Source organism: Penicillium malachiteum (assembly GCF_028827825.1).
Source record: "Penicillium malachiteum strain IBT 17515 chromosome Unknown utg000005l:1.0-9002435.0:326005.0-9005861.0, whole genome shotgun sequence".
Lineage (NCBI taxonomy): Eukaryota > Fungi > Ascomycota > Eurotiomycetes > Eurotiales > Aspergillaceae > Penicillium > Penicillium malachiteum.
The window spans coordinates 5,622,206-5,649,363 of record NW_026643099.1 but is presented as its reverse complement, the minus strand read 5'-3'; the positions used below and the strand labels follow the sequence as shown (position 1 = coordinate 5,649,363).

The window sequence follows — 27,158 nt, the reverse complement described above, 5'->3', positions numbered from 1 at the left end:
CTATTATCTTGGAGAGATTCCTTTCCAAAAATAGCCCCAGAGGTATCCCCGAGGTACTCATGCGATTGATGGTGATATGCAAACAGTTTACTGGTTTAGTAAACGTTGTTTAACTTGACGTTCCTGACTCCGACTCCTCGGACTCCTCGGACCGATTGGACAGGGGAAGCGCCAAGCCTCAGCTTTGTGTGATCGGGATTTAGCGGGATCCTAGTATCGCACTTTTCACACTTTTCACCAGTGTCAGTTAGTGCTTATGTGCGAAGACCCTTTATGGTGACACAAACAAAAAAAGAAAAAGAAAAGAACTGCGAGTGTAAATAAGGGTGTTGCACAAGCAAACGAAGGCGTGGCTCTTATCTATTGGGTGATGGACACTGTTAGTGTTGGAGAACGGGGGTACAGCCCCGGGGGTAGATTCAATTGTGCAGGAACATGACTCGCATTACATTAATCGATGGATTTTGACTATACTTCGCGTATGTCATAACTTAAAACTCAGCTTCATTCCTTTCACTTTAACTCCGCACTTCGCACTTATCGTAGCCTTGTGTATATTAGATTGACGTCATTTCAATGTTTACTGGCATGCATAAAATTGAGATTAATTATGATTTATGTAATTAGAATCTTGCAGAAAGTGCTGGAATGAATGCCAAGTATGTATCTAGGTATGTAATGACATAGTAAATATTCTGACTATAGCATATAAATTACTACTATATTGAAGTTCTATACTCCAATGTGCGATCGCAGAATTTACTTGATCAAGGTTATTCGAGGGGCAGATCGCAGTTATTTAATTGGTGGAACGGGAATGTAAGTTAATCGTTTCCCAAATTAAGTAAAGTCACATGGGGTCCAAAGGGGTTCCCTAACGATAAACGATAACCGAGGATTCAGCTCTTAATAGAAAGTCTGGAGGTTCCAAGGTTCCGTTGTCCCTGGCTGACAAAGCCTTTTTTTTTCCGGTCCCTCAAGTACTCCAACTTCAGCTCCTTCGTGTTCTTATGTTTTGATCAACTCAAATTTTACTTACAGTCATGGCATCGGTCGAACCACGCCAGTCAGTCGCCATTGTTGGCACTGGTATGGCGGGGTTGATCACTGCTTGGATAGTAAGAAACGACTCACGCGCGAGGTTTGATGTAGAAGTCTTCGAAAAGGTGCGCGACTCTGTCAACATTGGATGAATTTACGGCTTCAAATGCTGACCTTCTTATAGCAAAAAACTCTGTCGCTTGACTCGGCATCTCTCACTGTCTCAAATTTGTCAGGGGATAAACAACGCGTGGATTTACCAATGCGCGCGTTTGCAAGCGGCTTCTATGATAATTTGAAGCGCATGTATGATTATTTTGGGATCGAATATGGCAAGCAGAAATTTATCTTCCCGTTTTCGATTGTGGAGAATGAAACAGAGCCTGGCAGGAGTCCCAAAATACATACCAGTTTTATTCATTCATCTCACACTCATCAATTTCCCCCGCTACGGCCTCAAGGTTCTACATGGCTTACATGGCTTATCGAGGCCCTGTATCTGGGAATCTGTTACCTCTGGATTGTGAGCTGCTCAATAATCATCAAGCCCAAAGAGGCCAATGGCTCAAGGCCCTCGGAAACATTTCGTCAGTACGCGGCGCGCATTCATTTGCCACAGTACTTCGTGAAGAATTATTACCTGCCAATCATGTCTGCAGTGACAACCTGCCCTCATAACGCGCTACTGGATTTCCCAGCCATAGACATCGTCGACTACCAAGCAAAAACTTTCGGGAACTCACATTACACTGTCATCGGTGGCGTTAGCAAAGTTCAAGATAAACTTTCCAAGGGTCTCAACGTGCACTATTCCTCAGCTGCAATCAGGGTCGAGAACGTCGGTGCCAAAGTGCAACTGACCTGGAAGAACGATATTACTGGCTTGACAGAGTCCAAACTATTCGATCATGTTATTATGGCGGTCACACCGGACGTTGTCCGTGCAATTTTCCCGCCCTTACGAAGTGCGTTGGCTGTAATACCTACTTCGACTGTACCCGCTTATGTACATCGTGACTTTGACCGATTACCCAAATGCAATCAGGTCGTTAGTGGGGGGGATCCGTTCCGAACCTGGCCTTCCGTCGCCAGAAAGAATTCATCTATGCTCGAATTCTTCATCCACGGAATTTACGCATGAACATCTTTCCTCGGTAATAATTACGACTTCGCCTATTCTTCCTATTGATCCCTCAAAAATCGAACACACTGTGTTCTTTACGCGAACTTTACGAACTCCCCTGAGCCGGAAAGTCACAAAGGAGATTTTCGACCCGAAGACATCTGGCGATTTTGGGGATTCTAAGCAGTGGCGGAATGGAGATGGAAACATCTGGCTTGTCGGTAGCTGGTGCTGGGATGGAATGGTGCTACTTGAAGGCTGCATTGCTTCCGCACTACGAGTTGCCGAGGAGTTAGACATCGAGGTGCCATGGGCATTATGATTAACGACTCATGTATTTAGCATATTACACGTGTATATTTTCGGAACTACTATTCATATAATGAGATATCCCGAGATATTAGATTCAATCGCTGTTGGAATATAAAAGATGGGGAATCACGTGTCTCCAATGTGACAGCCTGCCACAAAAAAAGCTCTTTCAGTTCAAATGTTCTTCTGCAGCCATCTGTCGAGAAGAACCTCTGGAGTCAGGAGATTTAAATGTCTCAACTTGAAGCTTTCAGGAGCATGCTCAATTTGACAAACTCGGTGCGCACAGAGTTGCTTTATACCGTGCGATCTCGTCACTCTCCAGGGCTTACTGAGTCGTCCGAAGTCATACAGCCGTTGGTTACAGTACTGCGGTCTGGTAGTACAGACCTTTGATTCGAACCAAGCACTATTAAGCTTGTCGACAATGTCGTATCGGGTAATAGTCAGGGATTTGACTTTGCAGATCAGGGATCTCACCCTTCAAGGCTGAGTAATCTTGAATTCAGGTAAGAATCTTGGAACTGCCAGTGGTGCAATTTGGTCAGCCACAACATTTGAAGGTATGATATCTTGTTGGATATTGAATGATTAATAAACTTACATCCATTGATCTCATCAACCCCATTTCCAGTGAGAGTGAGCGGTGATTTATCTGCGCCTAATAAGACTTGGAATATGTGCAACAACGAAGGCTACAGTGTATCACATCTTCATCAAAGGACGAAAATCAAGATACTGTTGCATCATCACTATCAGAGCTCATTCTAGGAGCGCATTTCCCTAGAATGAACCAAGGCAGAATCCTAGACATTTGAAAAATTGCCTTGGAACGGAATACAGTATTCCTTCAGGGCTGTCTCGATGGACCCGGTATATCAGCGGACAGATGCAGCCAGGTAACACGAATAAGGGACGAGATCGTCGATACCAACCCACCACTATTACAAACCGAGGCTTTCATGTGCGAAACAGCTGTACTGGATACTTATACAACACTTAAAATGAATGACCCTCGTGAAAGCGCCTCGGGCTTTCAGCAGTTGTGTACTATCGTCTCGAGGAATTTGGGACTATTCACATCATCACCTCCCTGGCATTAAAATGGCCAGTAAAATGATGTTTCTTTTCCATATAGCCGGTAGGATAGGATGGAACCCAAAGTCTTCAAGTTCCAGGCTAATCTTAATTGAATATAGGAATTCTAATAAGCGGGGTTGTATGGACCGATGCCAAACCCTTGAATTCCACACCCTCTGTCGTCGCCACTGTTAGAGCCACGCCATTATCTACTCAAGATCCTGGCTTTCTCTGTGCGCCTTTCTTTCCATGGAAGCCAGTAAGCTAAGCCATACTAAAATGAGGCTATCTGGACTAACAGACATTCTCAGTGTCCAACCAATCAAACATGTTGCAACTTCAATTGTGTGAACACATCATCAGATGTAAACAACTGTGGAAACTGTAATGCGCCAGTGAGTTTCCAATAACACCACTCCTTATGCTTCCTCAGCAAAATGTACTCTCTCGACTAACAGCAATCTAGTGCGCAGGGCAACAAATTCCTGGCTGCTGCTCAGGAAATTGCACCGATTTCGGAACAAGCCTGAAAAATTGCGGCTCATGCAATAATACAGTCAGAAAGATTCTACATCCCAGTAACCGTTCATTTGCACTAACTGATATTTTCCATGTAGTGTGCCGGTCAGAACCCTGCTTGTTGTTTTGGAAGTTGTGCGGACCTTGCTACATCACTTACCAAGTGTGGGAGTTGTTCTGCTCAACCTGTGAGTGTCACTAGCGAAACAATATATACCTTCAGACTCAAATCTGATTCTTATAGTGTCTTGGTACTCAACCTGCATGTTGCAACGGCACATGCGCAGATCTAACGAGCATTCAGCATTGTGGATCATGCACGACACCTGCAGTAAGTCCAACGTTATCCCACTTGGCGTTTATAATCATACTGAGATCGGTTTTAATAGTGCAATGGATTACTACCTGCATGTTGCTCTGGAAAGTGCGCTGATTTGAGTGCATCTGCCACGAATTGTGGACTATGTGGTGTGAATGTGAGTAACTCCAAGTCCTCTCCGTCAAAATATCACTAAACTCATATCTGGCAGTGTACCGGTACAAATCCGGCTTGTTGCTCGGGTACATGTGCTGATTTGAACAACAATAACGCGCACTGTGGAGCCTGCAATGCCACACCTTGCTTGGGCATAATACCGGCTTGCTGTACAGGGGAATGCACGGATATCGCAACCGATGCGAATCACTGTGGAAATTGCAGCACAACGGTTCGCACATCTTGAAGAAGTATATACTACTTAACGAGAATTACTAATACTGTGATAGTGTACTGGAATCCAACCTGCGTGTTGCCTTGGAGGATGCGTTGATTTATACTCTGATCCAAATCATTGTGGAGCTTGTCTCACAGTTCCATGTCTTGGCGTTACTCCAGGATGTTGTGCTGGGGCATGTACCGACCTCAGTTCTAACTCTAGTCACTGTGGCTCGTGCACCAAAACAGTAGGTTAAAATACTCGCCCCTTCCGAGTCTGTCAAAACTTACTCCATATACTAGTGTCCGCCTACGGCTTCAACATGTTGCTCCGGAAATTGCACTGATACAACCTCAAACATCAATCACTGTGGCTCCTGCCTCGCGCTTCCGTGTCTCGGTCAACAGCCGGCATGTTGTAACGGAACCTGCAATGATCTAAGTAACAGCGTTAGCCACTGTGGATCCTGTACAGCCGCACCATGTACTGGTCAACTACCAGCTTGCTGCAACGGAACCTGCGCCGATCTACTATCAAGCACGACACACTGTGGAAATTGTCTCTCGCCTCCTTGCACTGGAGTAAAACCAGGCTGCTGTTCTGGTATTTGTACAGATCTAAACAGTGACTTCCTCCATTGTGGATCTTGCACAGCCGCGCCATGCTTAGGTATTACCCCAGCATGCTGCAGTGGCAACTGTACTGATCTATCCACGGATATTAAGCACTGTGGTGCTTGTAATGCTACGGCTTGCACAGGTGGAAGTCCAGCCTGCTGTCTGGGAACATGTTCAGATTTGAGTACTGATATTAATCACTGTGGATCTTGTCTTGCTATCCCTTGTCTCGGTCAGAAACCAGCATGTTGCAATGGAACCTGTGCCGACCTAAGTAGTAGCATTACCAAATGTGGATCCTGTACGGCCGCACCATGCACGGGTCAACTACCAGCATGCTGCAATGGGACCTGCGCCGATCTTTTATCAAGCACCACACACTGTGGCAACTGTCTCTCATCCCCATGTACTGGAGTTATGCCAGGCTGCTGTTCTGGTGTATGTACAGACCTGAACAGTGACTTCTTGCATTGCGGATCTTGCACAGCCGCGCCATGCTTAGGTATTACCCCAGCATGCTGCAGTGGCAACTGTACTGATCTATCCACGGATATTAAGCACTGTGGTGCTTGTAATGCTACGGCTTGCACAGGTGGAAGTCCAGCCTGCTGTCTGGGAACATGTTCAGATTTGAGTACTGATATTAATCACTGTGGATCTTGTCTTGCTATCCCTTGTCTCGGTCAGAAACCAGCATGTTGCAATGGAACCTGTGCCGACCTAAGTAGCAGCATTACCAAATGTGGATCCTGTACGGCCGCACCATGCACGGGTCAACTCCCAGCTTGTTGCAATGGGACCTGCGCCGATCTTTTATCAAGCACCACACACTGTGGCAACTGTCTCTCATCCCCATGTACTGGAGTTATGCCAGGCTGCTGTTCTGGTGTATGTACAGACCTGAACAGTGACTTCTTGCATTGCGGATCTTGCACAGCCGCGCCATGCTTAGGTATTACCCCAGCATGCTGCAGTGGCAACTGTACTGATCTATCCACGGATATTAAGCACTGTGGTGCTTGTAATGCTACGGCTTGCACAGGCGGGAATCCAGCTTGTTGCCTGGGAACATGTGCAGATTTGAGCTCCGATCCCAACCACTGCGGATCCTGTCTCGCTATTCCCTGTCTGGGCGTTAAGCCCGCTTGCTGTAACGGGACATGCACAGACCTGGCCAGTAATACGGCACATTGTGGAACTTGCACTACGCCAGCATGTACTGGTACAAGTCCTGCCTGCTGCAATGGAAACTGTACGGATCTTAGCACGGATATTAACCACTGTGGCTCGTGCCTCGCATTACCATGCACTGGTCTAATACCTGCTTGCTGTAATGGAGCATGTACGGATCTTAGCTCGAGTATTCAACATTGTGGATCTTGCACTACGCCGACTTGTAATGGCACGTTGCCGGCGTGTTGCAATGGAGTCTGCGCCGATCTAACAACCAGCTTGAGTAACTGTGGACAATGCAATAAATCAGTATGTATACCCTGCCTGGCTTGCTCAAGTCTTCAATTTTCAATTTTTCTAACAAGTGATTAGTGTCCTCCCGGACCAGGAGGAGGTTCTTGTGTCAATGGTCTGTGCATTAGCTGTCCAGCCGCAACACCATTCTGCGCAGCAGCAGGAATCTGCGTAAGGATACTTTCTCGAGAGAATATATTTTCCAGTTTAGACTAATATTGTTGGCAGTGTCCCACTGGAACGACTTGCATATCAGGCGGACCACTTCCTGGTTGCTGTCTCAGCCTCAACACATGTCCACCAGCATCTAACCCAAGTGGTGCAAAGATATGTGTAAGTTGGAAATGCGCTTCCAATCCGCCACTTTATTGCTTTTGATTACATACTAACTCATCGGATACAGTGCCCTCTACCATGTAGTTTGGTGGTAACCAATACAGTTTGTCTAGGCTTCTAATCTGCCGTATGTGGCAGAAAATTTGCTGTGTACGAGCCAACACCTGGACAGTCTTAACAGCCTCAAGGGATTGAATGGATGTGTTGAGGAAATTTGGAGTTAGCGAGCTTTTGAGGTAGATACCATAGTTAAATCATACGAGTACCTACTGTGTTCAAAATGAGACTGATGCCAGCGATATGATTGGGCTTCTTCAACTGAATCTACCTCAGTCCAGATTACATGAGCCATGATTATTTAGAATGTCCCCATTACTACAGGCCGAAACATTTTTCAGCAGTTTCAAGCACGAAGCCAATGGCTGTATACTAGTAATTTATTCGTGAACAAAGGAAAAATTCTAGTATGTCTGTTTTGATTCGTGTATTTCAGACTATAATATTGTTGAGCATCCCTTGATATCTGTCAACCCTCGAGCCGCTCATGTATGAAAGAGTAGCATTGAACAATTTAAAAACGCCATTCCGGTAACTTGAACCCATATGTGCATCATGGAGACGGGGTATATGTAACCGAGAGTTCTCTTGTATAGTTGATACCATTGTCCCCTTTTCCACATACTAATTGCGGATCTAAAATCCCCGTCTGACTATCTCTGTCATCAAGACTAGGAGGGTGCACGATGTCCGTTTTCACCTCCCCTTGGGAATTGTCGAAGACTTTCGGATTGCTTGGTTTCGGTGGATATGAAATCATATTGTAGTTGTCATTCGCCGATGAACTTGGGAATAGTCTCATGAGCAGAGGCTTGAGAGCTGGGATAGAGGCGGCGGTGATTGCTAGGCCATCTTCGACTGCAGCCCAGTAGAGTAACGGAGCGAGTTCCCCTGTGTCACACGAGGATTAGTCAAGGGAGCAATATAATTGTGTTAGGGGCTTGATTAGATTCACAAGTAAAGTCTGCCTTGGCTGAAAGTGCAACAAGATAAGTAGTCTTGACGATGGAAGCTGCGCCAGCACTATAGATATTTAGTCAAGATGGTCCAAGTCACCCCATCTGAAGCTCATCAATACTCACAACACTCCCAGACTCATGGCAAATGCCACTCCAAACTTTTCCTTCCGCCTCATCTGCAGGTTCCAAACGATCGTCCAAGGTAGCAGGGCCAAAACAAAATCTTGAGCTCCAGAGTAAGCTGGATGATGTGTTAGAAAATAAACAGTGAAGGTAAATACGTGGAAAACTTACCTCCCACAAATAATGAATAGTCAGTGAACACATGAGACGGCCAACACTTTGAAGGAATTGCAGGATTCCATAGATGCCGAGGATCTTTGCATTGCAAAAACACAAATAATGCCGTCAAGACATTGACCAGATTCATCGTCACAATCACAAACCAGAGCAAAATGATCATCCATCTTTTCACCACAATTCGCAAGAGCGTCACAGCGAACGAGGTTTTCCCAAGTGTGCAAGCCAAGATTGCTAGAGCCTCACCAATATCGCAGAGCAAAGCCACTGAGATGAGATTATCCGGATTTTGTTCGACAAAAGTAAGATGTCTCCCAAGACCCACGGTGGTCGCTGCTTGACACACAGCGGCATAAGCAATCAAAAATCCCTACCGATTTCAGATCAGCTTGAAGAACAAGAGATATTTCTTTCAAATTCAGACTCACAGTTGCAATGATGATGGTGAAATCGTCCCAGCCGAAAACATGCTTCAAGAAGATTCTCACATAGAGTCTCATCCCAACAAACACCAAAGGGACTATTGCCATCACCCACATCACTCCTTGCACAACAGGAGCTCGGGTTTCTTGCATATAGGAAGTCTGCTGAGATGAAACCATTTTTAAAAATCAATTCAGACTTGAGACTTTGAGTGAGTCTCGTAGACTACTCCGAGTCTCCCCTTTTGCGAGGCATATCGATGCCTCTGGGTTCTGAAGCCATTTAAACATCACGACCAAGCTGTCTAATGTCAAAAAATTCAAACTAACGTTTTCAAGAATATGACAGGAGCTTTTTCTGGTTCAGATGAGTCAATCCCCATGCATAGTGGGTCATTTCTTTTTACAAATCGAGGCAAAGGGTCTTTGGGATAGTTGATCTATCACATCTTTTTTTTTCAAATGTGAACTTCCCAGTTTTTGACAATCAACAATACCGATGAGCCAGTTAAAACATATTCAAAAAGCCATTGTCTTCAGAGATTTGCTAAAATGAACATCTTTGCCTAATAAGTTTCCTCTCCACTCTAGTTATTTTCGCTCTCGCATCTGAACAAAGTTCTCTAGCCGTTTCCCATATCAGCCACCTTGCGCGAAGTCGGCAGGAATCGACATGAGGAAACTTCTGTGCGTGCTCGGGGAGCTCCGCTGTCAAATTCAAATGTTCTAGGCTCTGCATTCCAATTTGAGATAGTTACATGCTAACGAGCCATTCAGGACTTAGACGTTATGACTCCGGCTCCACATCCCGTCTCGCCCCGTGCTAAAAGCACCCTTGTTATGATTAGGAATAGCCTGTTATAGACAGGTTGCAAACATTGACAAACTAGCTATTCATGGCCATGGCAGAGTAGCTCCTCGCATTGACCTCCTGTTCAATCTCGTGGAGAAAATTTTGATGGACGGTTTAGCGTTTCTTAGGTGACATAAGGGTTCAGGGCTCTACTAGTAGGCCTAGGGTTCTTATGGCTCTCAAAACGAGCTCTAGGACCCATATTTCTCCGCTTCTCAAACATGCCTCAGAAATAGCAATTTACCTGCCGTGAGTTGTATTGTGATCCCTCGCGTACCTTTGTAGTTGACCTGTCTTCTTGTCTGTGCTTAATACCATGGCGGTACTCTCTTTGCTTGTTTCCTCCTCGTGGGTCCAAGGTCTTGCTGCTGTAGCACTCTTATGCCTCACAAAGTTGATTTGTGACATATTGCTTTCGCCACTGAGAGGTATTCCTGGCCCGCTACTTGCCAAGATTACGGACTTCTGGCGCGCGGTTCATACCTATCGCGGCCGTGTTGAGCTCAAGCACCTTGAGCTGCATCGCAAATATGGGGCCGCTGTACAGATCGGTCCGAATTGTATCAGCATTTCTGATCCAAGATTGATTCGGACTATTTACTCGACTCGGAATCCATGGAAGAAGGTATTATGCACTAGAATTTCTTGTATGCATCCTCGCTGACGGGTGAATAATCCAGAGTGATATGTATAGGCCAAACGATGTACTTATTGAAGGTCATCGTCTCTCCAATTTGTTCAACTCCCAAGATGAAGACTGGCATAGCCAAAACATTCGACCTATTCGTGGTCTTTGGAGTATGACCAAGGTTCTTGAATATGAGCCTCTAATTGACGAGACCATCAGCAAGTTCGTGGACAAGCTGTCTCTAAAATTTATTGATGGTGAAAATGCCAATAAAATCTGTCCTGCTGATGAGTGGATTGGATTTTGTAAGAGCCTACTTTTTGACTTAAACTATTTAGAAAAAGCAAAACTTGCTGATACTTGATTCCAGTTGCTTGGGATGTCACTGCCAATTTTAGCTTCGGTCGTCACTATGGTTTCATTGACCAGGAGAAAGATGTTGATAATTTGATCACTGACTCGACCGCTGGTCTTGAGTACTTTGCACCAGTATGCACCTACAATCCATTATATCCGAAGGTACGCAATTAACACTGTCATGACAGGTTTCCCAAATTCCATGGGTCGACAATCTTCTCGACAAGAACCCTATCAAGCGGATTGGCCCCAAGCCAACTCTCACCGGTGTTCTGTATGCTTTCAAGGTCGTCGCAGAGTATCAAGCTGAGCTGGCCAACAAAAAGATCAAGATCGGGTCCGTCGACCACACTCTAGACAAATACGTCCAGTTGAAAAAAGCATACCCAGATATGGTCAACGACCAACAGATCGTAAACTGGCTAATGCTCAGCATTCTCGCTGGCGGTGACACAAGCTCTGCAACCATGCGCGCTGTGCTTTACTACCTAGCAAAGGCTCCATTAGCATCATTGAAACTTGCCACCGAGCTTCAAGCCACCTCTTTGCCCACACCTGCTCCTTGGAAAGAAATTCGCGACCTGCCATACCTGGACGCCGTTATTTCTGAGACGATGCGCATCAATCCCGGTATAGCTATGATATTTGAGCGTGTGGTCCCAGAACAGGGCTTCAAACTTCCAAATGGACAGTTCTTACCAGCAGGAACCAAAGTTGGTATCAACCCATTTGTCACAAATTGTGACTATGGGGTTTTTGGGAAGGATGCTGATGACTTCAATCCTGATCGCTGGCTACAAGGCGAGAATGAAAGTATGGAGGAATTTGAGCTTCGGCATAGACGGATGAAGGATACAGTTGACTTTGTGTTTGGTGGAGGTGGTCGTATTTGCATGGGTCGTTATCTTGCTATGTTGGAAATCAAGAAGCTGATTGCTACGCTATATAGCTCATTTGATGTGAGTAACCTCCCTCTACGATTATTGTGTTCTTTTGAAGCTAATCTCCGATGACAGATTCAACTAGCTGACTCGAAGCATGAGTGGAAATATCGGAATGCTTGGTTTGTGTACCAATATGATATGCCGATGATCATTCGACGACGTACAGCTAGCACCTGAGTACGGGTAGAGCTCATACTTGGTTGAACACGCTTGGATAGAAAAGAAATTATCATTTGGGTCATTATGCGTACATGAGGCAATTCTCAATTTAAGCAGGCAGCAAAGTAAAGGACAGAAAGCGCAAACCATGAGTATATCAAAACTCCATTTCAGCCTCAGAACGCCCGAGCATAAAAACGCCGCATAATTAACACAAGCACCCCTCCCCCATTCCAGATTGCATGCATCGTATCATTAGTGTGAAGGACAAAAGAATAGAAAAGAAAGAATCGCTTTGCCGCGCTTGCGTAACATCATTGGAGGTCTTCATATCACCTCTTCAAGGTCAAAGTCCCAGAATCCTGCTTAAGACTGATCCTTGGGTTCTTCTGGGAAACTGAACTCGGGTTTGATGGTTGGCTTCTCGTCAGTTCGATCGCCTGTCTTCCCCTCATCTTCTTCATCGCCAGTGATTTCTCCCCATCCGGAGCTTCTGCGACTGATACGACCAGAGGCTATGACAAGCGGACTACTCACACCAGTAATGCTGGCAGCTGTACTATCATTGCGGCTGTGTGAAGGCGCACCACTACGGATGCTAGCTCCATCGCCGGCAGTAGGAGTTGGCTTTGTATAAAAGCTTCCTCTCTCACCTGCGCCATTGGCAATGGGCGTGACACCAGACGCGGAGTAGACGCTGATGCGCTCAGCGCTAGCAAGTCCCACAATACTAGGTCGACTCAAGACACCCTGAGCGTTAAAGGCAGATGCATTTGATGGTTCGACCACATTGCCGCTGAGAACACTCAACGGCAGACTTTCGCGACTTCCACCAAACAGGGACGACGGCGCCAGTGCACGCACTGATGCATTAGTATCAAGGGAGTTTCGGCGACGGCGTTTGGACGAGCTCGCTAGGGTGAGGATCGATGCGTTGTCGGTCAGAACGTTATTTGCGGTTGCTGTACTGTATGTCATGGACTGACTGTGGGGTATCAAGTGCGGGGGCACAGCTGTGGCGGGGGATGAAGAGGTAGGGAACTGATGCGAGAACTGAACTTGTTGGCTGGAGCTATGTGTTGAGAACCCATGTCCAGTGCTGTTATGTCCATTCTGTACAGGGTAGAGTTGTGTGGACGGCGCAGCTGACTGCACGGTTGTTAAGGTGGTTGCCAACGAGCGAACTGAGGGCGCAGGCGAAGAGAAGGTGCTTCCTTCCCCTCCTCCATGAGAGCTTATACCCCCGCCGGCTGTAGCCATTGTCCCCGCCTTCGAGTATGCTGCATCGGAGATAGCAGTATCGCCGTTGGTGGATATCGTGGGTGCTGTTGACTTTGTACCAGTCTCGGGGCCAGGGTTATCGTAGGCAGAGTAGACTAGTGATGGGTCGCTTCTAGAGCGAGATTCTCGGCCATTGCGCTCGCTGTCGTCATAAGAACCGCTTGGGTTTGCTTGTCGATTGATTGTTCCAGATAGTGGATATGGGTTATTGTTGCCTTGACCCCCCTTCTTCGTCTTGGTTGCTGAGTGTCGTCTATGAGTCCAGCGATTTGAAGTAGAGTCAGATGAGCTCTTAAGGCTTGCAAGACGCTTCATCCAGCTCGAAAATGGGCGGCGGCGACCGTTGCGATCTTTTGTAAAGCAACCCATTAATGCGACGTTCCACAGAAGAGTGAGGACAGATCTCCTTTTGAGTGCTTACCATGCGCCCGCGCAGGTCCTTCAGTTGCAGCCATTTTCAAATTCAGATTAATATGTCAAAATCAAACCCCCCCAAAAGTTTGTCGCCAACTCAAGAGCAACAAAGAGACGAAAGGGAGTTCGCGCCGAGGCAAAAAGAGAGAGAGCACGACGGGAACACTGTTTATCCGTGCAGGTCATGTGCCCCCCTTGATGTCACTTGATGGTCTAGAATTCTTTCACGTTCAACTTCTACTTCAACTAAGTCAATCTTGGATTTATTGCAGAATGGATTGAAATTTCATTATTTTAAAATGTTTCATCAAGTTTAGGAGTTGTTTTGATTCATATGAATTCGATGTGACAACCATGATACTGTGGCAACGTTCTTGCCGCCATTGGGACTGATCGTCGTTGCAATAATGGGCAGCATATTTTCTTAGCCCAACTATTCAATCAAGCTTGTGGCTTCAAGCATGTCTTCGACAAAAGCAGGAATCCAAGCTCTTCCTGCTGATGTTGCCGCCAAGATCAAATCTTCCACTGCGATCACCAATCTAAACAGTGTTATCTTGGAATTGGTTAAGAATGCTCTCGATGCAGGCGCTAAGACAGTTCACGTATCAGTGGACTTCAAGCGGGGAGGCTGCATAGTCGAAGATGATGGTGCTGGAATCCGTCCAACCGAGTTCGAATCCACAGGAGGCATTGGCAAAGCACATCGTATGCAACTAGTTGAGCCTGAATATCTGCCGACGATTGGCTAACCTCTATTACAGACACGTCCAAATTTGGGAAGCCTGGCAACTACGGTCATCGCGGACTATTTTTGTACTCACTGGCTGCTTTGTCCTTACTGACAGTGACGTCTCGTCATATTCAGTATCCGACTACAAATTCAATCATCTTCCATCACTCGCGACCTGTTGCACGTTTGATTCCGGCACCAGTGCACCAGAATCTTCGATATAGCGAGCACGGTACATGCGTGACGCTGAATGACCTCTTTGGCAATATGCCTGTGCGTGTCAAGAGTCGGGCTCTCGCGTTCCAGAAGCCAGAGGAGTTGGACCGAGAGTGGGATCATCTACGATACTTTATTGTTTCCTTGTTGCTAGCCAATCCTCAATTATTGAAACTTGTTATCTCGGACACTGAAAAAAGCAAAAGATTTTCTATCCGTCTAGACAGTCCCAATCTTGAGTCTCCTTTGCAAACCTCTGGCGATGTTGATCTTGCTCGAATCGGAGCTATAATGGCACAGTTTGGCTTGATCAGGTCGCGAAATATGGACTCATGGCATGTAATATCGGCCAAAATTCCGGACCTCCAGATCTCCGCGGCGATATCAACTATCCCCAGCCCTTCGAAGAAACTGCAATTCATCTCTCTTGGTCAAGAGCCGGTGTTGTCTCGGAATGGATCGAATATCCTTTTCAACGAGATCAATCGTCTAATAGCGTCATCGGACTTTGGACTCTCTGGATTGGCATCTCGAAGCACCTCCGCTGCTTGTGAGTCGCCTATTGTGGGACCTTCCGAGGCCCCAAGCAGTGTAAGTGGCAAATCATGGGCAAAAGGAGTAAACAGGTGGCCCATGTTTTATATACGCATTGACACAAGCGTCGCTCTCCCTTTTGAGGAAGATGCCGACGAGATTTCCCCGAATTCAGAGAAGTCAATTCAAGGGATCATTGAAGTATTAAACGCGATGATCACAGAGTTCTTAAAACAGCAGAAACTTCGACCTCGTAGCGCAACACGAAGAGGGAGAAGTCTAAATCGAGCTCAAGAAGCTATGTCTGCCGGGCAGAGTCGATCTGAATTCACTTCATCAAGGCAACGCCCTGTGAGAGTGGATGCGGAAGAAAGCTTTACCAACAGTCTCAAACTTCCGTCCTTTCAACGACCGCATGCAGCTACTACCAGTCAAAATCTTCAAAACTGGTCTAGATTGAAGACTGCGAAGGGTCTTGGTGATCATGCTTTGTCTGGGCGGACCACTGTAGATGCGCTGAGGGTGCGCCTTTCGCCCTTCTTTACGCGCGAAACAGACTCATCCATTCCACATGGACATGGAAATATTCTACAATCCAATATATCTTATACAGAGCCAATTGGTGCTGATCAATCTCAGCTCCAACCAAGCCAGGGTGAATTAGAGGTCGATAATTCACAGACTGACCGCATGATTCCCTGGTTTGACAGGCGTACAGGGAAGAAACATCTGATCAATTCACGTACTGGTCAGACGGTTCAACCCACATCTACGGGCCTGCAAAGGTCTGGACTTCCAACCCTGACTGGAACAAAATCAACTTCCACGGATCAAGACAGTTGGGTCGAGAACCTACTTCGAGAATGGGACAATCCTACGTTTACGCGTACAGAGATGCCGCTGCCGAGGTTTGACGTTGAGGCTAATTTTTTGGATGCTGGGACTTCTCACAAAATCACTCACTGCAGTGGAGCTCTGGCTGGAGCTTTGACTTCTACTCAAGTTGCCATGTTCAAGGGCAAACTGCAACGTCAAAGTCTCGCAACGGCCACCATCATTGCACAGGTGGATCAAAAGTTCATTCTCGTCAAACTCAATGCCGAAAATGAAACTGCGGGCTATCCGGAAGCAGTCTTGGTGTTGATTGATCAACATGCGGCGGACGAGCGCTGTCGCATTGAACAATATTTTTGATGAGATGTTTGTTCCATCAAATTCATTACACGAGGTTGAAGTTTGCACCCTGGAAATAGAGACAATAACATTCAAGATCTCTTCGACGGAGGCCGGCCTTTTTCAAAAGTACTCCAGTTTTTTCAAGGATTGGGGCATTCAATACAATGTACAAGAGATCTCAGTCTCCGAAGTCACTGTCTTGGTCGATTCCCTCCCCGCGCTTATTGCGGAACGCTGTCGACTAGATCCTCAGCTTGTCATTGAAATACTCCGTCGTGAAATTTGGACACATGAGGAAGGCGACAGAAAACCCATAGGTCCCGGCAAACCCTTCAACAAAAACGGTCCGAATGATCACAGCTCTTTATTTGTGGAGGCCATGGGAGAAGATCCCCCTCCTCATGCGTGGCTGCAGAAGATGAGTGGCTGTCCCCAGGGCATATTCGATCTCCTTAATTCGCGGGCATGTCGAGGTGCCATAATGTTCAATGACCCATTAAGCCTTGATGATTGTAAAACTTTGGTCTCACGCTTGGCAAAATGTGCATTTCCATTTCAATGTGCCCACGGGCGCCCTTCCATGATCCCTATTCTGGACCTCCGGCCACAGCCAGAGTTTGATTCTGAAGATTTGGATCCAAGTATCGTGGCGTTTAATGGAAGCGAGGATGATTCAGGATTAGACTTTGTACAGGCGTTTCAGAAGCGATATGTACATTCATGAGTGGTCAAGTCGCATACATCTTGAACAGATACAAGTGCCTTCAAGAATAGACGTACAATCACCTTCACAGTTGGGTGCACCTGTCTACATCAAGATCGTTACCTTGCTCCATTTCATGTAAACCTAGATTTACTATAAGCCTTCAAATGTTTCAGGTTCAGTAGTAAACTTTTACCCCTCATGACGAGTATGTGTCACTGGCATCTGCCAGTGCGAATCCATGTATATGATTCAGATGAAATTTGGCGTGTCCGAGTCCAACCTTGCATACATCAAAGTTGATATATCACACCCACAATACGACTTCACCCCTCGCGTATATACTATTTAAAGCGACCATAACTTGAATACCCCGCTCAGTCTCGTTTTGTCCTTGTATAGTTTGCTGTATAGTGAATACAATTACAGTTATGACAAGAAGCTTGGAACTCGTACGGCTTCTCATTCAATCGGAAATGAAAAATGACCTGTGCTTATGAGAAAGAGATCAACTTGGAGAATCAGGTGAAGAGATACTAGTAGTGACGAATCGAGTCCAGATGTCGATTTCAAATCTGTTAATGTGCATCGACACGAGTCTCCAGGTCTGATCTAGATATTGAAATCGAAACTTGGAAGTGAAAATTCAAATTCTCTGAACACTTTATGATTGATACTTGAAACCAGTTCTCTTTACTCAGTTAATTCAATATGAAGCCTCGCCTCTAGAATCACCAGTCCCTTCAATCTTCTTTTACCTCAAGATTGATTTCGTTTATCACATATCACCCTTTTCCTGCTCTTCTACGCTTTGGTCACGATACTTCCATTTTAGGAAAATTTGACCAAAAAGGGAACCGACTCTAGTAACATCGTGACATCTCTCTACTCCTCACAAAGAGAATATTTCTTTTGTTTTCTCTCATAAACTGAGATGCCGAGTACGAAATAGTCGCCGAGCACTCTCTTAGATAGTTCAGTTAAGAGCTAGTACTTTTACATCGCTCCAGGCCGCTCCATGTCCCTTTTTGATATGAAAATAATCGCTTTTGGCAAAACCAAGCCTATGAAGAATTAGAACCATTCCTATTCCAGTACTAAGTGTCAAGCAGGAATCGGAGCCCATATCCTGGGTATAAAAACTTCTCTCTCCCCCCTCTTCCTTCTTCTTTCCTCTCCTTCTCCCCATAACACAATGCCCGTAATTCAATTCGCTACCTATACGCCACCCACCTGGCTGGCGAGGGCCCACGGCCCTTGTCTTCCCCAATGGATATGGCAATACCGCAACAATCTAAACACATTAGAAGAAACAAGACGTGCATTCGAGCACATCAAAAAAGACGACGATTCCTACAAATTGCTCGTCAATCTACGAGAGAAAGGCCTACTGGATTTCACCCCGTTCAGTTTCACCGAAGGCCCAAAAGATTCATACATCACTCATTGGTTCGAGGCCAACGATGATGTCCAATTCCACCCCAAACGCGATGTCAAGCGTTCGCAGGCCAACTCTTGGAATTCGTACGACTCAAACTGCAGTTACACAGGCCCAGAAGAAGACCCATATGTCACTTCCTGGTTCAAGGCCTACCCTGATGTCAGACAGCGCCCCAAATTTGACATCCTGCATCCAAAAAACGACCTTTTTGAGGCTTTCAATTACAATTTCAAATATTGGGCCATGATGCGCCAGCCGGAACGGGATGAGCGACTGGGCGATGCCCTTGTCAGCGAACTATTCAGCCACATCATTAGTTCCACCATCAAGGGACCAGAGCCTGACAAATATTTAAACATCACGTACGTCTCCCTTTGTGGCCACAATTCCACATACAATCCTAACACTTCTTTTAGTCTCAACTCGAAGATCAAAAAGACCCTTCAAAAGCTCCCCATCAAGCTACTGAGCTTGGTAGAGAAAGACAACACCTTACCCCCAGGCTGTCAACCCATTGGTTCGACAGAGGCAGCTGGCAGCTACAAAGCTTGCCATCGCATCGCATTCATTCAGCAAACAGAACTCCCAGATGCCCGAGGACCGAGCATCGCTGAGCTTAGCTATCTGATCGCCATCATGCAAGACTCCTTCCTCATGCAAAACAAACTCTACAAGAAGCTTGCAACGAAAAAATTCCGACCAAGGCGCTCAGACTATTTCCACCACACTTCTCCCGTGAGTTCCCTCAACCTAGTGAGCACAAACAAAGACTAATATAAAATCAGGTCCTCATGATCTCTGTTTATGCCGGCGGCCACGTCCGCATCATCTCTGGCTACATGGACTCTAAGCTTCAGATACAAATGACCGAGCTACAGAAGGTCATGAGAGACAATTTTGACTCAACCTTGATGGATATTCTACGCTGGGCCAAGCCCAAGTGCAAGGGGGTCACGACGCAACTACCTCATATGTTGCCCATAGAAGAGGCGGAGGAGGAAGCTGATGAAAGTGACACAACAAATGTGTCTTCAATCTTTGACACTGCGGGAAAGGATCAAGGAGGATATGAGAGTGATTCAGACTGGGAATCACTCTGCGAATCGGACGATGAGGGCGCAAAAGGGTGAAGTCGTCACCAAAAAAATTGAAAACACAAAATCCACGAAAAAAATGGAGGAAGACTGGCACTACCTGGATGTCACTATTGACATCATTCTGGGACCCTCTTTAGGGACCATTCCACTCACAAGGAGAAGTACCTCAAAAGTACTTACATTATCTCCAAATTCCACAATACCAAAGGCGGAGAGCGGGCTCCTACAGACACTTGAAAATGTCTGAGGACGAAACTGGTACAAATACAATCCACAAGGAGACAAAAAACAAGAACAAAAACAAATCCACAATCAATCTCCAAAAAGATCCCAAAAGAAAATCCAGCAAAAAGGGCGGGTGGGCGGGCCCCTACGGGGGACAAAACATTTTCACGGATGAGATACAAGGCCATCCACTTACTTCACTATACGGGTAGTACCAGGATATCATTATTGATATCCTTTGGGAACAACAAATACACATACATCTACAACTACAACTGGAGAACACAATCCTCACATTTATCTCCAAAAGAAAAACCAAAAACAACCACAAAAACAGAGCGGGCGGTGGATATCACTCTTGATATCCTCTGGGGACAACACATACTTCAACTTCAACTACTGGAGACAAATCCACTCACATCATCTCCAAAACCTACAAAATGGAGAAAAAAAAGACATGCGGTTGATATCATTCTTGATATCCTATACGGACAACAGACACATCTACTAGAGACAACACGGTCTTCAAAAAACACAAAAAAGAACTGGGGTGCATATCATTCGTGATACGGTTCATGATATGGGGACAACACACTCATGCACACACACACAAACATACATCAGGGCGGGCGGGGGATGTCATTCTGATATCTCGTGGGCACAACACACACATTGACAGACAACAAAAAAGACCTGGGCAACAATAAAAAAAAAGACAAAAACAAAAACAAAAACAAAAAAAGGGCTGGGTAGGCGGGCCTCTACAAGCAAAAGGGACAACATACATACATCGACTCGACGTCACACACAAAGAAAAAAAACACAAAGGGTTGGGTGGGCGGGCCCCTAAGGCTGTGCCTTTGGGTACAATCGACTTCGAGGCGACACATTCCTCAGGTTAAATGAGAGATATACCAGTCATTCATCTCTCAGACGCTCATTTGAGCTTGGGAGAACTCACGCGATCATTCGACTCCCACGGCACTCATTTAAGTGGGCACAGTGCACACATCATCTTGAAGACAACACAAAACAAAGGGTCGGGCGGGCGGGCCCCTAAGGCTGTGCCTCTGGGGATAACATCGGCTTCAAGACAACACAAGCAACAAAACAGGGTCGGGTGGACGGGCAACACACTTCAACAGCACACAAGGTCGGGTGGGCGGGCATATCAACTTCAACAACAAAAGCAATAAAAGCAACAAAAGCAACAAAATAGGGTTGGGTGGCGGGAATAGTATCAACTTCAACACAAAAGGGACGGGTGGGTGGGCAACTACAATACAGGGTCGGGTGGGCAGGCATATCAACTTCAGCAACAAAAGCAACACAATAGGGTCGGGTGGCGGGAATAGTATCAACTTCAAAAACACAAAAACAACAAACTCATGTATCTGGGGCACACTCATTTGTACGAGAAAAGACACTCATGTATTGACAACACTGATTTGTATGAAGAGACTCATGTATCGACGACTCATTTGTATAGGGGAAACACTGATTTGTACAAGAACCTTGAAACACACTCATGTTATTTTCCTTTCATGTCGGACGCCTTCATGTGATTTCTTTAGCCTAGTCATACGGGCACTGTGTATGACCCCCAGACGAGACTTGCACCTTTCCGTGGTGTCTGGGATAAGTAGCTACAGCTTCGTCATGATGCTGATAGTGAAACCAAGCAAGTCATCATCATCATCTCATTTCATTCCTTGTGTACAAGTTGCTTGGGTGCATCAAGACTTACATGCATTGGATTACACTTGCATCGAGATCGAGTCAACACTACACTACACTACACTACGGAAGATCAAGAACTACAGGTACAGCTAGATTAGATCTAGATCTGCATGTACAGTTGAAAGAGATAGACAATGAACAGGTTTTGAATTGAATTTTAATATGCTTGTACAAAGCCATAGGCTTATCCTTTAGGATTAGATAATGTAAATCCCATTCCACCCCAGTCCAGCCCATGCCCAAAGAAATAGAAGAAGAAAATAAAAAAGACAAAACCAAGTCCTATGGTACTCCTTTTCCAGCCGGACCAATTCCAAAGCCGCTTTTTCTGATGCCGATGAAAACCAAATAGAGGAAGAAAAAAGACACGAGCGCCGCCCGAAGAAAGATATTCACAGAACATTTCCAAAAAGAACAAGAAATTTGAAGGTAGTATGCAGCCAGCATAGAAGGAATCAGAAGCGGACCGGTGGAATAAACACTAAACAAGACGCGAAACGCGAAGGATAATATGGTGCAAGTGCAAAGTCATAAGTCATTAAATGTATGAGGATGAGAATGGGCAAGGTAGATGGTATGTGATAGAAATTAACCATTAGTCGCGACGGACTTTGGTTTAGAAGGATGTGTCCAGGAAAGGAAATCAAATTTATCCTTGGCATTTTCAAGGATTGATGGAGGAGCACTAGACTCTGATGGAGTCTGGGGAACAGTGCTAGCACCACTGCGTGACTCTCGTGGTTCGAGGACGAGAGATCGACGGTAGAAAGACTGGGCGGCCAATTCTCCAACGGAGCGGACACGCACAAGCTCGTTCTGCATCCAGGTCTGTAGCTCTGGAACTTCGGTAAGACGGTACGGAATCTGGAAGCGCTGGAGCTCACTGATGATTCGGGCTGTCTTCATGTGCTTGTCGAAGTTGATAACGGCCCTATCGCCGTCATCTGTTGGCAAGGATCGAAGAGACTGGTTACCGTGATCCACGAAAGTAAGATCAGTGAGGTAGGTGCCCACGAAAGGCAAACACGGTGGGACGTGGTTCTGCAGACGTTGTCGGAGCACCGCGTAGTTTCGTGAGACATCAACAATGGTTCGAAGGTTTTCCAGAGTAGTCTTTGTCTTTTGGGATACAATGTCCCAGGTGCGCTTGAGCCGTGAGATCATTGACGAGTTCAAGGAACAGATAATAGCCATGAGAGAATCATAGTTGTTAAGCTCCAGGCACTTGTTGGCAATCTTAACCCAGTGTTTGATAGTGACAGCCCGCTTCTTGGGCTCCTCAAGGTAGAGGATGGAGTCAGCCACAAGGTGAGCAAGATCCGTTGATAATGTTGACATAGCACGGACATTGACGGCAAGTGAGCCTGACTTTCGGGTCCATTCTGTATCGAGGAGCTCCTCGGGAAGAATAGAACAGAAAATGCGAGACTCCTTGATAGTCAATTGCCGAGCCAGCTCCAATGGATCAAAGTCAAGAATGGTGATAGAGGACTCTCCAGTCTTCCACTGCTTAAGCAGGTTGATCTCCTTCTTTCCAAGAACAGGCGATGGGAGAGGGGTATCAGGGTGGACGTATTGAGCAATAGATGTGTTTGTTTTGCCCATAGAAGAAACCAGTCGAGGAACGACGGGTCCGTGAACAGCAGAAACCTTCTCAGCCAAGTCAATGAGGCGCTTACCAGCAGTGGGCAAGTCAGTTGTCAAGCGGTTCTTAGCGAAATCCACAATGAACTCCAGGGCAGTGTCGTCACGGTCGTGGCGCCAGTGAGACTCGAGCCAGCCCTTGAATACGTTGTAAACGCGCAAACGGACAGGTCCAGCTGCGTGAGGGGTATCACCAATGTATTCGAATCGCTCAGTAAGAGCCTCGGCAAACTCCAAAGGAGTAGCAAAGAGGCGGAAGGTAAGGTAGAATGTGGATACAAACATCGCGTCGGGGGTCGACTGATGCGCAGTGAGCTTCTCAATGAGTGCGCGGAGACTTCCGCCCATCACTTGGCCCTCCTTGTAAACAAGCTCATGCGCGTAAGTCTTCTCGAGTAGATGAGCCTCCGTTTCCTCATTTTCTTCCGCCAATGTCGAGTAGCTAATACTTTCTTTCAGTGATGGAACGTTATAGCTGCCGGAAATATCAGGCGAAGTCGCGCGGGTCGATGTTTGTGAGATCCCGCTCATTTCGGAGTCTCGTGCGTGGCTGTTGTATGTGAAGCTGCTACCCGTGCTTGTTACACCGCGTCCGAAGGACTCACTCACGTCGGACTTGGGTTGGCTTTCACGGTAACTGCTGTCGTATGAAGAGAATGAAGTAATTTGTTCGAAGTGGGTAGAGAGAATAGCGGAAGAGGGAAGAGAAGAAAGAGTTGAAGAGGGGAGAGAGGAATTATTGGAGGAAAGCTGGGATTGGAAAGATGAAGGAGTGGTAGCATCACTCAGGCCAGGGGTGGAGGGAGTGTAAGTCGAGTTTGGAATCGTAAGTGGAGGGGGAGGAAGTCGCAACGAAAGCTCTTGTTTCTCCTCGCCTGGGGTCTCGGCCTGAGAAGTAACAATGCCAGGGACGTCTGCAGACTCGGTCTCTTCACTGACTGGCTCAAGCTCAATGTCGCCAATCTTCTCCAGCACAAGACGCGCCTTCGCCAGACAGTTACCCGCAGCTCGCACACAGTCAGTAGCAGCGTCTACAAGACGCTTACCCAGCTCTGGCATGAAGATCTGGTCATCGTCCTGTGAATTAGCTGGACGAAAGACATTGCGAGCGGCCTCAACCAGCTCATTCAGTTTCTCACCCATAGACTCGCGAGCTTCCTCAAGGAGAACACTTCGCTGGGAATCATGGGTACAGACAGTCTCAACAACCTCTAGGAGGGAACGACAAGATTCCACTGCTTGTTCGGTAGTGACTGCCAGCTCTGTTGAAGACCTCGACTGCATATGCAGGCCAATGTAGGATCCAAGTACGCCGAGAAAAGCATCGTAGGTAGTTCCCAGTCGCTCCGATGCGAGGTTCTGAGCACGGATCGCTGTCGAAGCTCCCGAATATGAAACACGGTGAGAAATAGACATGCGCTTAGTAGAAACAGAGACAGGTCGAGGAGCGTGGTCAAGCATTTCGGTGCGCATTGACGCTCGGCTAACATCCATTCGGCTACGAGTCATCTGGCGAGACTCATTGCGTTCGGAGTAACTGTCGGACATTGGTGCAGTATCCTCGGTGAAGGTCTCCGAGGCAGGTGTGGGTGGCATATCATATTGTGTTGGGTTACCATCACCCGCAGCTTCCAGCTCTGCAATTGTGCGACTTAATCCCACCTCCTCATTCCAAACATCGAGAAAACGAACTCCCCGAGTGACAATTTTAAAGGCCTTAAGAAGCATCTCATCGAGGATACTTTCCACCTCATCTTCCGCGGGCATTCCATTAGCGACATCTTGAAACCGTTTAGCAGTCTTCACAAGCGATGAAAGATCTGATAGTAAGGCCTTTCGGATCCTTCGTAGTCCATCATACTTCTTAACTAATGGTGATTCTCGTGTCAGGCATTCAGACTTCTCCTGTAATTTGTCACTGATGTCAGTTATTTGTCAATGGTTGTGTTGACTTGCCAAGTCCGCACGTACCAGAAGGAACCGAACACCCGCAATGGGTCCTCTCATTAAGTCTTGATTTCCAAAATCTTTTAATGATGACCCACATCCCCCACGAATAACGTCCCAAAAATCCGTAAGTGCTTGTAGCAGCGGGCGCATGGGGATTTGATCGTATGCTTCGCAATAATTCGTTGGTAGCCAGCCCCGATTTCCAGAATCTAACAGGGTACCGTCGGCCCAGCCATTGGTGTGAATGGAGTGAACCAGGATGATATCTCCCTGGTCCAGAGGGAGAGTGACAGTCGATGGCGATACATTTCCAGCGGGGTGAAATGGATAAAAGGCGCGCAGGTAGTTATGAAAGACGGCTCTCGGAGCATCGGTGGGTGCCTCGGAGGCTTCGGTGGGTTCCATGTTGATATCTTGTGTTCCGTGTGGTGTTAATGGCGGAGTAAAATCAGATTGACTGTGATTCGAATAAAAACAATTGGTGATAAATTGAGAATCGGGATTCGGTGATGTGGTCGACACAGTGAAATCCAGATTCGACTTGATAATCTTTAACGGTGGGACGTTCGGCTTCATTGGTTCCATATCTTTGTCCACACTAGGTGTAATTCCCCAAAGCCGTAATGGTCACTGACCGAGGCGTTCATGCGAAGGTAGAAACAGTTGACATGCTTCAAAGGGCCCAGAACCGAATGACTCAAGTGGCGAGGATTCAACGGCTTAGGAACCAGGGAGCAAGACCGCGGGGAAAGGAGATCGCCGAGGAGGGCTGGGAGTGGTGGTGATCCTACAACATTCAATCGTCAATTGAGGGGGGCGCTAGAATCGAGGCTAGGATGATCAAATGGCGGAGAGACTATATAGGACCAAAAAGGTGGAATGTGCGATTCCAGGGAGGGTTTAGAGGGGGAGAATGCTGGGGGAGGAGGATAAGGGTTTCAAGATTGGAGACTCGAATGACCCGATACTCCAACGGAACTTGACAGATTCGAACTTTAGATAGAACACACACCCTTTCAATAAACAAGTATAATCAAACTATAAACAAGCGCAGGTTTCCAGGAGACCGGAGCATTGAAATACCCGAAAGGGGAATGACCAGTCGCAAATCCAGTTTAACGCGGTAGGGAGCGTCAATGCGTGAAGCAATGCCTTATGAAGGGGAGTTTTAGTGGTCCCAGCCTTGTGAAGATCGCAGCAAGGCGCAAAACACAAGTGACGACAGAGAAATTCCGATCTGGGGTGAACGAATCGTACGCAAGGGAGAGAACCTTGGGAAGGGATGAATGAATGTTATGCCACCGGCGGCGATGAAAAGCTCGAAAAAAAGGAAAAGGAAAAGGATAATCAAAAGACTAGATAGAAAGATCAATTTCTAAGAAACCAAAAAAGAAAACAGAAAACAGAAAAGGAGGGAACTAAGGGAATAAGAGCTCTGGAGAGTCGAGAGGACCCAGTTGATTCTTTTCTGGGGCTCGATCGGGACGATCCATAAGAGGTATCCACATGAGGTATTAATACGGTATTACCATATGCCAGTGGTATTATGAAGGTTATCAAGTGACGGGTATTATACCAAATACCATACCAGTATCCATGGATGACCAAGTTGGTATTTTTGTATTTTGGATTCTGTAATTTGATATTTCTTTTTTGCCTTGATGTTACTACAGATATAATTTCTTTTAAGATAAAGGATTCAATTGATATGAATTCTTGAATTGAAAAGAAAGGAATTGAAAAGATAAATGATTTTAGTAAGTAATCATCAAGTCCCCTCCAGGGCTCTCAGTACCCGTAAAGAAGAGTTTTCATCTATCACAACTGAGAGAAAGTCCAAAGTACCCCGTCTATTCTCTAATAAATCCATATTAAAAATATCAAAAAATAATAATAAATAAAAAATAATATCAAAAAAACTCATTCCTAGGATCATAATACCTTGCATCTGCCGAGGGCGTCCCGTTCCAGGCCTCACAAATAAACCCCCCTCTCTCTCTACTCCATAAAATCCACCTCCTTTATTCTGATTTGCTCTATTAAGGAAAACCAAGGCCCTCCCGTGCTACCGGACCAATCATACCCTAGATTGAAAATATTACTTCTTAAGAGCGGGCCATTCATGCATTGGCCGT

General features: G+C 46.2%; 9 protein-coding genes across 9 annotated transcripts; 6 read left to right on the top strand and 3 right to left on the bottom strand.

The window, feature by feature from the left end:
• Positions 1-1,043: 1,043 nt before the first annotated feature.
• On the top strand, positions 1,044-2,486 carry N7483_012111 (uncharacterized protein; the record flags this gene model as incomplete). The annotated part of the gene is made up of 3 exons (XM_057095538.1): positions 1,044-1,166; positions 1,226-2,010; positions 2,087-2,486. 3 exons carry the CDS (start codon positions 1,044-1,046, stop codon positions 2,484-2,486), a joined length of 1,308 nt encoding a protein of 435 aa, XP_056941509.1.
• A 2,264-nt stretch (positions 2,487-4,750) lies between these two features.
• On the top strand, positions 4,751-5,211 carry N7483_012110 (uncharacterized protein; the record flags this gene model as incomplete). The annotated part of the gene is made up of 3 exons (XM_057095537.1): positions 4,751-4,782; positions 4,841-5,017; positions 5,073-5,211. The coding sequence occupies 3 exons, from the start codon at positions 4,751-4,753 to the stop codon at positions 5,209-5,211; spliced, it is 348 nt and encodes a 115-aa protein (XP_056941508.1).
• A 2,589-nt stretch (positions 5,212-7,800) lies between these two features.
• On the bottom strand, positions 7,801-9,108 carry N7483_012109 (uncharacterized protein; the record flags this gene model as incomplete). Its single annotated transcript, XM_057095536.1, has 5 exons — positions 7,801-8,138; positions 8,203-8,270; positions 8,330-8,447; positions 8,501-8,876; positions 8,935-9,108. The coding sequence occupies 5 exons, from the start codon at positions 9,106-9,108 to the stop codon at positions 7,801-7,803; spliced, it is 1,074 nt and encodes a 357-aa protein (XP_056941507.1).
• Positions 9,109-10,097: 989 nt separating this feature from the next.
• Positions 10,098-11,887, top strand: N7483_012108 (cytochrome P450; the record flags this gene model as incomplete). The annotated part of the gene is made up of 5 exons (XM_057095535.1): positions 10,098-10,406; positions 10,462-10,714; positions 10,780-10,898; positions 10,955-11,725; positions 11,783-11,887. 5 exons carry the CDS (start codon positions 10,098-10,100, stop codon positions 11,885-11,887), a joined length of 1,557 nt encoding a protein of 518 aa, XP_056941506.1.
• A 348-nt stretch (positions 11,888-12,235) lies between these two features.
• N7483_012107 (uncharacterized protein) lies at positions 12,236-13,605 on the bottom strand (the record flags this gene model as incomplete). Its single annotated transcript, XM_057095534.1, has 2 exons — positions 12,236-13,500; positions 13,572-13,605. 2 exons carry the CDS (start codon positions 13,603-13,605, stop codon positions 12,236-12,238), a joined length of 1,299 nt encoding a protein of 432 aa, XP_056941505.1.
• Positions 13,606-14,025: 420 nt separating this feature from the next.
• Positions 14,026-16,241, top strand: N7483_012106 (putative DNA mismatch repair protein (Mlh3); the record flags this gene model as incomplete). Its single annotated transcript, XM_057095533.1, has 2 exons — positions 14,026-14,272; positions 14,329-16,241. The coding sequence occupies 2 exons, from the start codon at positions 14,026-14,028 to the stop codon at positions 16,239-16,241; spliced, it is 2,160 nt and encodes a 719-aa protein (XP_056941504.1).
• Positions 16,242-18,121: 1,880 nt separating this feature from the next.
• N7483_012105 (uncharacterized protein) lies at positions 18,122-19,141 on the top strand (the record flags this gene model as incomplete). The annotated part of the gene is made up of 1 exon (XM_057095532.1): positions 18,122-19,141. The coding sequence occupies one exon, from the start codon at positions 18,122-18,124 to the stop codon at positions 19,139-19,141; it is 1,020 nt and encodes a 339-aa protein (XP_056941503.1).
• A 17-nt stretch (positions 19,142-19,158) lies between these two features.
• N7483_012104 (uncharacterized protein) lies at positions 19,159-19,497 on the top strand (the record flags this gene model as incomplete). The annotated part of the gene is made up of 1 exon (XM_057095531.1): positions 19,159-19,497. One exon carries the CDS (start codon positions 19,159-19,161, stop codon positions 19,495-19,497), a length of 339 nt encoding a protein of 112 aa, XP_056941502.1.
• A 2,520-nt stretch (positions 19,498-22,017) lies between these two features.
• N7483_012103 (guanine nucleotide exchange factor) lies at positions 22,018-25,428 on the bottom strand (the record flags this gene model as incomplete). The annotated part of the gene is made up of 2 exons (XM_057095530.1): positions 22,018-24,978; positions 25,045-25,428. The coding sequence occupies 2 exons, from the start codon at positions 25,426-25,428 to the stop codon at positions 22,018-22,020; spliced, it is 3,345 nt and encodes a 1,114-aa protein (XP_056941501.1).
• Between the last annotated feature and the right edge of the window lie 1,730 nt (positions 25,429-27,158).